Here is a 13,668-nt window from a genome sequence, read left to right as displayed (position 1 = left end):
GTAAGGGGACTTAAATCTTAAATCGCAATATATGTGTTAAAATTATACCGAGTTTGGTTTCATGTATGACCTCCTTTACTTCCAGAGTATAAACTAAATGAGTCTATCGGATGACTACTTCCTTCATGTTTTCTCGACGTTTCATGATCTCTAGAGTACAAAAAATTGGTCTGCCGTTTTCGTTCGTCTCTCCGTCTGTAGGCTGTCAGTCTAGACAGAAAATATCCGAAATTACTGGACCCATTGTTGTCCTGTCGGTGCACATGGTAAAACGCTAATAAAAAAAGACAACAATGGAATGACGTCATCTCCAAATTTTACACATAGCACAGTTTCGAATTTTCAGCTTTTCGATGTTTCGGTTTAGATTTTTTCAGTTCTTAATTTTTAAATTTTGCAATGTTTCAATTCTTGTTTTTTTAAGTTTTTTATTTCACAATTGCCCAATATTTCAATTTTGGAATTTTTCAATTTTTCGATTTTTCAATTTCCCATTTTTTCAAATTGTCGATTTTTCGATTTCTCAATTTTCGGATATTTTAGTTTTAAAATTTTTCAGGTTTTCGATTTTTCAATTTTTCGATTCTTTAATTTTTCAATTTTTCTTTTCTTCAGTTTTTCAGTTTTTGGCATCTCTAAATTTTTGTTTTTTTTTATCGTCGATTAACCAATTTTTTGGTTTTTCGACTTTTCGATTTTCAGATTTTTTAGGTTTTTGATTTGTTATTCGCTGTTTTTGTTTTAGGATTTTTTAATTTTTTGATTCTTCAATTTTTCGATTTTTCTATTCATCAATTTTTCTATATTTGAATCTTGGGATTTTCAGTCTTTCAATTATTCGTTTTATTTTTTCGATTTTTTCGATTTTTTTAATTTTTCATTTTTCATTTTCTCGACTTCTCGTTTTTTGACTTTGCAGTTTTTCGATTTTTCCATTTATCGACTTTTTTTACATTAAAATGTTCCAATTTTTAAATTTTTCTGTTTTCCAATTTTTCGATGTTTCAATATTTCTAATTTTGTCCCAATTTTTTGACATTTCAGTTTTGGGATTTTTCAAATTCTCGGTTTTCAATTTTTTGATTTTTTAAATTTTAGATTTTTAGATTTCTCGATTTTTTATTTTTCAGGTTTTGGATTTATCATTTTTTCGATTTCTTAAATATCACATTTTTGATTTTTCATTTTTTCGATTATACGATTTTTTAATTTTTCGATATTTAAATTTTTCCATTTTTTTAAATTCAGATCTTTCAGATTGTCGATTTCTGGATTTTTAAATTTTTCTAGTTTTATATTTTTAAATTTAAAGTCTTCAATTTCTTGATTTTTTTTATTTTTTGATTTTTCCATATTCCGATATTACTGTTTTTCCAGTTTTCAAATTTTCATTTTTTGATGTTTCTAAACTTCCAATTTTTTGATTTCTTGGTTAATCAATTTTTCGATGTTTCGTCTTTCGATTTCTCAGCTGTAATTTTTCGATTACTCAGTTTTTCATTGTTTTAGTTTTTGGATTTAGTTTACCGATTTATCAAATTTTCCATATTTTTATTTTTTCAATTTTTTGATATTTTATTTTCGATTGTTTAAATTTTAAGTTCTTCGATTTCATAATTTCTCGTTTTTTTAGTTTTCTAATTCTCAATTTCTCAGTTTTTGATTTTTCAGGTTTGTTTTTAATTTTTTCGATTTTTTTAAATATCATATTTTTCAAATTTTCGATATTTGAGTCCTAGGGAATTTTCACTTTTTCAATTGTTCAATTTTTTGATATTTTGATTTTTCGATTTCTCGACTACGCATTTTTTGATTTTGCAGTTTTACCATTTTTCCATTTATCAATTTTTTTACATTAAAATGTTTCAATTCTTCAATTTTTGATTATTCGATTGTGAGTTGTTTCGATTTCTCGATGTTTCAATTTTTTAATTTTCCAATGTTTCAATTTTTTGATTTCTGGAGTTCTCGGTTTTTCGATTGTTCGACTTCAATTTTTCTGTTTTCCAATTTTTCAGTTCATTCAATTCAATATTTCAAATTTTGTTCCAATTTCTCGACATTTCAGTTTTGGGATTTTTCTAATTCTCAATTTTTTAATTTTTCAATTCAATTTTTTTTATTTTTTAAATTTTGGAATTTTAGATTTCTCGATTTTTGATTTTTTAGGTTTTGGATTTGTCATTTTTTCGATTTTTTAATCACATTTTTGATTTTTCTATTTTTGGTGTTTCTAAACTTCCAATTTTTTTTATTTCTCCATTAATCAATTTTTCGATTTTTCGTCTTTCGATTTCCCTGTTGCAATTTTTCGATTCCTCAGTTTTTCATTGTTTCAGGTTTTCGATTTTTCAGTTCTTCGATCCTTCAATTTTTCGATTTTTCAGTTTACCGATTTCTCAAATTTTCGATTTTTAATTTTTTCAATTTTTTGATATTTTATTTTCGATTGTTTAAATTTTAAATTCTTCGATTTCTTGATTTCTCGTTTTTTTGATTTTCTAGTTCTTGATTTCTTAGTTTTTGATTTTTCAGGTTTGTTTTTAATTTTTTCGATATTTTTAAATACATACATATCACATTTTTCAAATTTTCGATATTTGAGTCCTTGGGATTTTTCAATTTTTCAATTCTTCAATTTTTTAATATTTTAATTTTTCGATTTCTCGATTTCTCGTTTTTTGATTTTGCAATTTTTGGATTTTTCCATTTTTCAGTTTTTAAATTTTTCAATTTTTGTGATTGTGTAGTTTCGATTTTTCGATTGTTCGATTTCTAGACATTTCGATTTTTCGGCTTATTAATTTTTTTAAAATTCATTTTTTTTTATTTTTCGATGTTTTGATTTTTTGGTTTCTTCAGTTCCCGATTTTTCTATTTTTCGATTTGTAGGTTTTTCGATTTTACAATTCTTCGGTTTTCCAAGTTTTCCATGTTTAGATTTTTCAAATTTTGTCTCAGTTTTTCGTCATTGGTTTTGGGATTTTTCAGTTTTTCGATTTTTTAATTTTCCATAGTTTTCAAATTTTGGATATTTGAGTCTAGCGATTTTTCAATTTTTCAATTGTTCATTTTTGATATTTTAATTTTCCGATTTTTTAATTTAAAATTTTTCGATTTCTCGACTACGCGTTTTCTGATTTTGCAGTTTTTCGATTTTTCCATTTATAGATTTTTTTACATTAAAATGTTTCAATTCTTCAATTTTTGATTCTGCGATTTTGAGTTGTTTCGCTTTCTCGATGTTTCAATTTTTTAATTTTTCGATGTTTCAATTTTTTGATTTCTGGAGTTCTCGGTTTTACGATTTTTCGACTTTTCAATTTTTTTGTTTTCCAATTTTTCGATGTTTCAATATTTCAAATTTTGTCCCAATTTCTCGACATTTCTGTTTCAGGATTTTTCAAATTCTCAATTTTTTATTTTTTAAATTTTGGAATTTTAGATTTCTCGATTTTTGATTTTTCGGGTTTTGGATTTGTCATTTTTTCGATTTTTTAATCACATTTTTGATTTTTCATTTTTTCGATTACATATATGATTTTTTAATTTTTCGTTCATTATTCAAAATTCCAATTCTCGATTTGAAAAATGTTTGGATTTTCCGATTTTTCAAATGATTCAATTTTTCGATTTTTGAATTTGTTGATTTTTTGAATTTTAGATTTTTCCATATCTCGACTTCTCATTTTCTGATTTTTCAGGTTTTCTTTTATATTTTTGGATTATTTAAATTTCACATTTTTGATTTTTTATATTTTCGATTTTACGACCTTTTATATTTCTCGATTTATCGACTTAAAAAATTTTTAGTTTTCCAGATTTTTCAAATTTTCGATATTTGAGTCCGAGGAATTTTTCAGTTTTTCAATTGTTCAATTTTTTGATATTTTAATTTTTCGATTTATCGATTTCTCGTTTTTTCATTTTGCAGGTTTCGATTTTTCCGTTTTTCAGTTTTCAGATTTTTCAATTTTTGTGATTTCGATTGTTCGATTGTTCGATTTCTAGATATTTCGTTTTTTCGGTTTTCGATTTTTCGTCTAATTGATTTTTTTTAAATTATTTTTTTTTTGTTTTTCGATGTGTCGATTTTTTGTTTTCTTCAGTTCTTGATTTTTCTAATTTTCGACTTGTAGGTTTTTTCGGTTTTCCAAGTTTTCTATGTTTACATTTTTCAAATTTTGTACCAGTTTTTCGACATTTTGGTTTTGGGATTTTTCACTTTTTCAATTTCTTAATTTTTCGACTTTTCAATTTTTTGAATTTTAAATTTTTCGATTTCTCGATTTCTCATTTTTTGATTTTTCATTTTTTCGATTTTACGATTTTTTATATTTTCGATTGTTCGAAGTTTTCATTTGTCGACATTTCGATTTTTCGATTTAAAAAATGTTTGGATTTCCAGATTTTTCAAATTTTTGATATTTGAGTCCTAGGAATTTTTCCATTTTTCAATTGTTCAATTTTTTGAAATTTTTATTTTTTTGATATTTTTATTTTTCGATTATTTATCGATTTCTCGTTTTTTTGATTTGGCAATTTTCGATTTTTCAATTTTTCAGTTTTAAAATTTTTCAATTTTTGTGATTTCGATATTTCGATTGTTCGATTTCTAGATACATATTTCGATTTTTCGGTTTTTCGATTTTTCGACTACTTGATTCTTTTAAATCCATTTTTTTTTATTTTTCGATGATTCAATTTTTTGCTTTCTTCAGTTCTCGAGTTTTCTGTTTTCAACTTGTATGTTTTTTCGGTTTTCCAAGTTTTCCATTTTTAGAATTTTCAAATTTTGTCCCAATTTGTCGACATCTTGGTTTTGGGATTTTTCGATTTTTTAATTTTTCGATTTTTCAATTTTTTGAATTTTAGATTTTTCTAATTTCACGTTTTTGATTTTCCATTTTTGCGATTTTACGATTTTTTATATTTTGGATTATTCGAATTTTCCGCTTCTCGACATCTCGATTTTTCGGTTTTAAAAATGATTGCATTTCCAGATTTTTCAAATTTCCAATTTCTCAATTTTTCAACATTTCATTTTGAGAATATTTCGCTATTTTAAGTTTTCTGGTTTTTAAATTTTAGATTTTTCCACATTTATATTTTCCGATTTCTCGGGCTTTCAATTCTCAAAATTCTAAATTTTCGATTTTTTGATTTTTCAATTTTGCGATTTTTCGCCTTTTCGATTTCTCTTTTACATTTTTTTTGGGGTTATTCAATTTTTCGATTTATCGATTAATCAATTTTCGATGTTTTGAATCTTGGGATTTTTCAATTTTTCAATTGCATTTTTTTTTTCGTTTTTTCGATTTATCGACGTTTTTGAAATTAAAATTATTCAATTTTTCAATTTTTGGCGTTTCGATCCTGAACGATTTCGATTTCTCCATGTTTCACTTTTCAAATTTTTCGATGTCTCGATTTTTCATTTCTTGAGTTCTTGGTTTCCCGATTCGACTTTAAGTTTTTCGATTTTTAAATTTTTCCGTTTTCCAAGTTTTCCATGTTTACATTTTTATTTTATCCCAGTTTTTCGACGTTTCACTTTTGGGACTTTTCAATTTTTCGATTTTTTAAATTTGACGTTTTTGATTCGAAGTTTCCATGTTTCGACATCTCAGTTTTTCGGTTTTAAAAATTTTTGATTTCCCGATTTTTCAAATTGTCGATTTTTCAATTTTTCAACATGATGACGTCATCAAATTTTTAAAAGGGACGAGCATTATTATTTTGAAAAATACATTTTTTGGACAAGAATGTTTTTTTAAAAAAATCATTTCTATTAGTAAATGACGTCATAATTATTTTTAAGTTTTTTACGCCTTTAGTTTTTTTAATTATAATTTGCAAACAAAATTTTTGTTCCAAAACTAGCTAAACCTCCAATACCGAAACAACACCAAAAATGCAACTTCTACAGTTACTCTCTTGTACGGTGTTCACACCTCGTTAAACTTTGTTCCGCTGAAATTTACAATTATTTAAATAAATTCGCACCTTGTGACGGGTAATTACAGTGCTACTTACTGAACTAAAAAAAAAAAAAATACACGACACTTTGAGAAATCATCTCACCCAACACAAGCACCACGATAACAAATTATTCTCATTGTTGTAGCAAATTTTTCCGCACCACACACATCACAAATTAAATTACCTCACCACCACCGAAACACCTTAATCGGTGCATGACACACTTACAATCATGCTAATTAAATTGTTCCGCTTCTCTGAAATATAATTTATACTAAGTACGGCGATGCGATGACGCTGTAAACTTTGACGTTTGAGTAGCCAATAGGAGAGAGTGCCCAAAATGACAAGCCAACTGTATACACAGTTCCATATTTTGATTTAATTAAGAAATAAGAAATCTCATACGATAAAAGACAATAAAATCGCCGTTATGAGACCGAACGCGATAAAAGTCACATTAAAAAAAAGCCGCTACGACTTTCGTCATTAAAAACAATCCCATAATCTGGTTCAGATCTTCACAATAAGTGAGCAGAAGCTGGTGGTGTTTGGTGTTTTTTTTTAAATAATTTATGTTGATTTGGAGAAATTCGTTCCAGTTTGATAGTTTGAAAATGTTATCGTAGCGAACAAACAAACTGTGGTTTTAAATGTCAAAATAGTTCAAAAGTTTATGAGGAAAGCTCTTACGAAAAGGACAGTATTATAGTTTTTTTGTGTTTTTAATTTTGACATTAATTTCAAAGTTGACGCGTCACAAACAGGAGGGAAGGAGTAATTACCACCTAAAGTAGGTAGTTAATAACATTTTAAACAAAGTTTCTTGGTGAAACTGACGTGTAATTAGTGCGTTTTTACTCGAGGGAGTATAATTTAGAGGGTAATTAGTAATTACTGTAGTTGACAAAATTGATGGCTAGGGCAGTTTGTATTTTTGATGGGGGTTTATGTAAATTTATTATAATGAGAAATACTTGTTGATATAATTTAAGAAATCGTACTTTTATTTGAGAGAATATAAATAAACAGGACAGCGATTTTGAAGTTGGCGCGCTTTTTCAGCAGCCAATCACGATCTTGATGACGTAGCCACTATTTTACTACTACGCCAATCGTCAAAATAAGGAAATCAGGTAAAAAAAACTCTGTTTCAACCCTCAAAAATTTAATAAAAAGCTACAATAGTGTAAGTAAAACCCATACGAAAACGATTAGGCAAATTTCCAAAAACAAAACAAACTTCACAACAAAATCACATATAACAAAACCGAGTCTTCTCAAGAGGTATACGTAAGTAAATTGACATTGGTCTGGTGCGCCCTTGCTCCTCAGGCCCACCCAAAATTAATCCCCGTCATCTGATAAAACCTAATATTAAACGGCCTATAAAAATCCCTCAATCTCTGTACAATAATCGGGTCGATGTACGGATGATTCCTGCCCTTCGTCTTCCCCAGGCAGTGCGGAGTGCTGTGCCCTTCGCTCTTGAACAAACACGGAAACCCCTTCGTCGAGTTAAAATAGAAGTGCCTCTCCGACACCACCCGTTTCAACCCCAAGAAATCCTGCACCCTCTTCAGCTCCACCGCGGGGTCCACCACCAGCCGCTCCCCGCTAATAAACAGGAACTGCGACAGCGGGAAGTACTTGAGCCACCTGGCCAGATAGCGCGAGTAAATCCCGAGTTTGACCGGCCCCCAGGACGTGTCCACGATGCTGCCGATGGAGCTGTTGAGGAAGACGAGCTGCTCGAAGGGCTTCATATCGGGCTTCTTGGACACGGCTTGGGTGTAGTCGGAGATGGCGCGCGTGACGGGGTCGCGCACGACGACGAGGAGTTTAGTGGAGGGATTCATGTGCTGCACGCGGCGGGGCGCCTCCTTGGTGATGAAGTACGATGGGGTTTTTTCGATGGTGAGCTGGCCCTCGAGGGTGGGGGGCATGCGCTGGCGGTACCACTGGAAGCCGCGCGGGTAGTTCTTGTCGAAGAAGTGCACCTCGCTGCCGGCGGCGCGCACGTCGGGGTGGATGCGGATGAACTCGAGGAGGGCGCGAGTACCGCCCTTTTTTACACCTACGAAACAGTTTTTTTAGTTTTTTTGTTGTTGTTGGTGTAGGGTTGGTAGTACTTACCTATAATTAAAGCACTTGGAAGTTGTCGCATGGGACGCAGACCCTGTTCGCGAAAAAACTTATATTTCGGCGATATGTCTGATTCGTTACCGTCAAGCAACGGAACTACACGAACAGAGGTCCTATAGCGAATTATGGAGTTTTCATTTGGTACTACCGGATGATGGCGCCACTGAATCGAATTGTTATTTATTTAGTTGCCTTATTTCATAATAAACCGAAAATACTTACTTTGGGCCATGCTTTGGCTATGCTACTGACTAGACATGTGTTGAATGTATAGCTGATATAAAAAGATATGGCAGCCAAGGTAAGTAGAGCTAAAATAACTTTTCTCGAAATTAGTATTTCCATTGGAAATTACAGTCGCTGCAAGTGTACAGTATCATAATTAATCTGCAACAAAAAAAATTAAATTAATCTCTATAACAAAAAAATCCCTAACGGGGGATTTCTGCACGGAACCGACTATACACAACGCAATTGTATTTTTTTGATAACTTTGCTAAAAATAATTGGCACTCACTGAGAACGAACGAACACAAAATAAAAACAACAAGAAAAAAATTCAAACTTTGTGTTGTGCGAGCACAATTAATAAATAAAGTTTTTATTCGTTGCATAACGTAAACTTACATGTCAGATGCCATTGTGTCCGCATTTCCTGAATTAAAGTAGTGCTGCTCATGTTGTTTTGGAGGTTTTCTGCAACACTGTTTTAATGTGTGATAATTTTGTATTCTTTTCCCATTTTTGTTGACCCTTGACGGCTCTTAACCTCAAAGAATTCGGGAAATGTCAACAACGCAGTTGTTGTCAACACGGAAGTGGCTGCGGTGACGGCGCGCATGACCGATATTTTTCTTAAAATACCGGCGAAAAAATGTCCGAGACGCTCATATTTTAAATAGCTGCCTTCATTTTCTATACTGTAGCTTTCTGTCAGTACTTATGCATTGTTAAAGATAGTTCTCGATCAACAAGATTTATTGCTATTCGTCTCAAAAAAAATAGGTATTATAACTACATACAAAGGCTTACATTTTGCCCTTTTTTCTTAATACGTGTAGTGCGGTATCGATTTTGCAATTAGGCTCCACCTTTTCGCCTGACAACGAATGAAAAACTCGTTACAATTGAGCTAGGATGGATATGGGTGGTGCTTGTTTATTTTTTAATATACATAGTTTTCAAACAACACGATACTCAAAAACATGTTTTTTATTTCTTGTAGAAAAAAACTGCAGTTAAGCTCCGCCCCCTGGGCTCACGACGAATAAAAAAAAATCATTACAATTGAGATAGGGCGGGTGGGCGGGGCTACATTTTGCGTTCTTTTCTTAATATGTGCAGATTTCTTTTCACAAACACATTTAAAATGGTAAATTTTTGTAAGATAATATGGATTTTACAATTAGGCTCCACACCTAGGCCTGTTAACGAATGAAAACTTTATTAGTATATAGATCAGGGCAGATATGGGTGGGGCTTAATCTTTGGCTTTAATTTTTTCTTAATATACATGGTATTCTTTGAATAACAATCTTTGGAATTTCCAAAATCTCTAAAACCTCTAGAATCTCTTGAATTTTTAAAATCTCTGGAAATTTTGGAATTTCTAGAATTTCTCGAATCTTTAGAATCTCCAATCTCTAGAATTGATGGAACTGCTAAACTATAAAACTTTGGATTTCTTAAAATCTTTAGGATCTTTAGAATCTTTACAATCCGTAAAATTTTTGAAATTTCTAGAATTTTTAGAGTCTCTAGAATTGCTGGAACTGCTAAACTCTGAATTCTTGAATTTATTGCAATATTTGGAATCTCCAGAATCTTTAAGTAACATCTAAAGAATCACCAGAGTCTTCATGATCTCTAGAATCTCTAAAATCTCTAGAACTTGTAACTTTAAAATGTCTAGAATTTTTCTCTTCTATAATCCCTAGATTTATTGGAACCGCTTGAGTTAGATTTCTTGGAGTCTTTAGAACCATTAGAATTTTCAGAATCTTCAGTATCTCTACAATCTCTCAGAACCTCTAGAAGCTCTAAAACTACTACAATATCTGGAATTTCTGGAACCGGTATACTCTAAAACTTTCGATTTCTTGGACTTTTTAGAATCTTCTCGAAAATTCCAAGAAATTCTAGAATCTTTAGTCTCTCGAATTTTTGTAATTTTTAGAATTTCTTGAAACCTTAGAGCCTCTAGAATTTTTAGAATTCAGAAACTTTTGCCTCTCCATAATTTTCTCTAGAATGTCTAGAACCTCTAGAATCTTCAGAATCTTCAAAATTTTAGAACTCTTAAAACATGAATCCTTAGAATTTCTAGAATCTCTGGAATTTTTGGAATTGCTAGAATTCCTCGAATCTTTTTAATCTGCAGAAGTTTTAGCATTTCCAGAATTTCCAGAGCTTCTAGAATCTTCAAAACCTCTAGAGCGTCTAGAATCTTTAGAATCTCTATAATTGCTGGAACCGCTGTGGATTTCTTGGAACTTTTATGATGTGTAGAATCTCTAGAATCTTTAGAATTTCTAAAATTTTCAGAATTTCTCGAATCTTTAGAATCTCTAATCTCTAGAACTGGTGTAACTTCTAGACTCTAAAACTTTGGGTTTCTTAAAATCTTAGTGTCTTTAGAGTCCTCAAAATCTCTAAAACCTCCAGAATTTCTAATATTGTTGGAAATGCTAAACTCTAAACCCTTGAATTTATTGGAACTTTTAGAATCTCTCCATAATCTCTAGAATCTCTAAGATCTCTAGAACTTGTAGAAAGTTTAAAATTTTTAGAATTATTCCGATTTCTAAAATTTTTCGACGCTTTAGACCCTCTAATCCATTACTGGAACGGCTTGAGTTCGATTTCTTGGAGTCTTTAGAATCATTAGAATTTTCGGAATCTTTAGCATCTCTAGAATCTCCCAAAACCTCTAGAAGCTCTAAATCCGCTAGAACATCTAGAATTTTTAAAATATCTAGAATTTCTGGAACCGGTAAACTCTAAAACTTTGGATTTCTTGGATTCTTTAGAATCTTTAACATCTTCAGAATTTCGAAAATTTCAAGAATTTCCAGAATCTTAGAGCCTCTCGATCTTTTGGAATTTTTAGAATTTCTTGAATCCTTAGAATCTCCTCAATCTTTAGGACCTCTGGAAACTTTAGAATCCAGAATCTTTTGCCTTTCTATAATTTTCTCTAGAATGTCTAGAACCTCTAGAATCTTCAGAATCTTCAAAATTTCTAGAACACTGAAATCATGAATCCTTAGAATTTCTAGAATCTCTGGAATTTTTAGAATTGCTAGAATTCCTCGAATCTTTATAATCAGCAGAAGTTTTAGCATTTCCAGAATTTCCAGAGCTTCTACATTCTTCAAAACCTCTAGAGCGTCTAGAAACTTTAGAATCTCTAGAATTGCTGGAACCGCTGTGGATCTTTTGAAACTTTTATGATGTATAGAATCTCTAGAATCTGTGGAATTTCTAGAATTTTCAGAATTTCTTGAATCCTTAGAATCTCCTCAATCTTTAGGACCTCTGGAATCTTTAGAATCCAGAATCTTTTGCCTTTTTATAATTTTCTCTAGAATGTCTAGAACCTCTAGAATCTTCAGAATCTTCAAATTTTCTAGAACTCTGAAAACATGAATCCTTAGAATTTCTAGAATCTCTGGAATTTTTAGAATTGCTACAATTCCTCGAATCTTTATAATCTGCAGAAGTTTTAGCATTTCCAGAATTTCCAGAGCTTCTACATTCTTCAAAACCTCTAGAGCGTCTAGAATCTGTAGAATCTCTAGAATTGCTGGAACCGCTATGGATTTCTTGGGACTTTTATGATCTGTAGAATCTCAGGAATCTTTAGAATTTCTAGAATTTTCAGAATTTCTTGAATCCTTAGAATCTCCTCAAACTTTAGGACCTCTGGAATCTTTAGAATCTAGAGTCTTTTGCCTTTCGATAGTCTATAATTTTCTCTAGAATATCTAGAACCTCTAGAATCTTCAGAATCTTCAAAATTTCTAGAACTCTGAAAACATGAATCCTTAGAATTTCTAGAATCTCTGGACTTTTTAGAATTGGTAGAATTCCTCGAATCTTTATAATCTGCAGAAGTTTTAGCATTTCCAGAATTTCCAGAGCTTCTAGATTCTTCAAAACCTCTAGAGCGTCTAGAAACTTTAGAATCTCTAGAATTGCTGGAACCGCTGTGGATTTCTTGAACTTTTATGATCTGTAGAATCTCTAGAATCTTTAGAATTTCTAGAATTTTCGGAATTTCTCGAATCTTTAGAATCTCTAGTCTCTATAATTGCTGGAACTTCTAAACTCTAAACCCTTGAATTGCTTGAAATGTTTAGAGTCTCCAGAATCTTTAACTAACATCTAAAGAATCAGCAGAATCTTCATAATCTCTAGAATCTCTAAAATCTCTAGAAGTTGTCGAAACTTTAAAATTTCTAGAATTTTTTGGATTTCTAAAATTTTTCGAAGTTTTAGAATCTCTAGTCCCTAGAATTACTGGAACCGCTTGAATTGGATTTCTTGGAGTCTTTAGAACCATTAAACTCTAAAACTTTGAATTTCTTGAACTCTTTAAAATCTTTTACATCTTCAGAATCTAGAAAATTAAGAATTTCTAGCATCATTAGAGTCTCTCGAATTTTTGAAATATTTAGAATTTCTTGAATCCTTAGAATCTCCTGAATCTTTAGAACCTCTAGAATCTTTAGAATCCAGAATCCTTTGCCTCTCCATAATTTTCTGTAGAATTTTCAGAATCTCCAAAATTTCTAGAGCCCTTAAAACATGTAGAATTTCTAAAATCACTAGAATTTCTAGAATTCGTTGAATTTTTATAATCTACAGAACTTCTAGCATTTCCAGACTTTCCAGAGCTTCTAGATTCTTTAAAACCTTTAGAGCGTCTAGAATCTTTAGAATCTCTAAAATTGCTGGAATGGTTGTGGATTTCTTGGAACATTTAGGATCTGTAGAATCTCTAACTAGAATCTTTAGAATTTCTAGAATTTCCGGAATTTCTCGAATCTTTAGAATCTCTAATCTCTAGAATTGATGGAGCAGCTAGACTCTAAAACTTTGGATTTCTTAAAATCTTAGGATTTTTAGAATCTTCAAAATCTCTAAAACCTCCAGAATCTCTAGAATCTGCTAAACTCTAAACCCTTGACTTTATTGGAGTTTTTAGAATCTTCAGAATCTTTAACTAACATCTACAGAATCACCAAAATCTTCATAATCTCTAGAATTTCTAAAATCTCTAGAACTTGTAGAAACTAAAATTTCTGTAATTTTTCGGATTTCTAAAATGTTTCGAAGTTTTAGAATCTTTAATTCCTAGAATTACTAGAACCGCTTGAGTTGGATTTCTTGGAGTCTTTAGAACCATTCGAATTTCCGAAATATTTAGCGTCTCTAGAATCTCCCAAAACCTCTAGAAGCTCTAAAACCTTAGAATCTCCTGGATCTTTAGAACCTTTAGAATCTTTAGAATCCAGAATCTTTTGCCTCCCCATAATT

General features: G+C 30.8%; 1 protein-coding gene across 1 annotated transcript; it reads right to left on the bottom strand.

Annotated features, from left to right (window-relative positions):
* Positions 1 to 7,133: 7,133 nt before the first annotated feature.
* LOC135132019 (heparan sulfate glucosamine 3-O-sulfotransferase 3B1) lies at positions 7,134 to 8,944 on the bottom strand. The gene is made up of 4 exons (XM_064059932.1): positions 8,755 to 8,944; positions 8,350 to 8,514; positions 8,119 to 8,290; positions 7,134 to 8,059 (listed from the first exon to the last, which is right to left on the bottom strand). Exons 2-4 carry the CDS (start codon positions 8,470 to 8,472, stop codon positions 7,314 to 7,316), a joined length of 1,041 nt encoding a protein of 346 aa, XP_063916002.1. The 5' UTR covers positions 8,473 to 8,514; positions 8,755 to 8,944; the 3' UTR covers positions 7,134 to 7,313.
* Between the last annotated feature and the right edge of the window lie 4,724 nt (positions 8,945 to 13,668).

The sequence above is a fragment of the Zophobas morio genome, unplaced genomic scaffold (genome assembly GCF_036711695.1).
Source record: "Zophobas morio isolate AGI-343-1 ecotype UQ-CSIRO unplaced genomic scaffold, CSIRO_AGI_Zmor_V1 ptg000021l, whole genome shotgun sequence".
Classification (NCBI taxonomy): domain Eukaryota; kingdom Metazoa; phylum Arthropoda; class Insecta; order Coleoptera; family Tenebrionidae; genus Zophobas; species Zophobas morio.
Note: the sequence above shows the minus strand (reverse complement) of the source record. Positions and strands in the feature narration are given on the sequence as shown.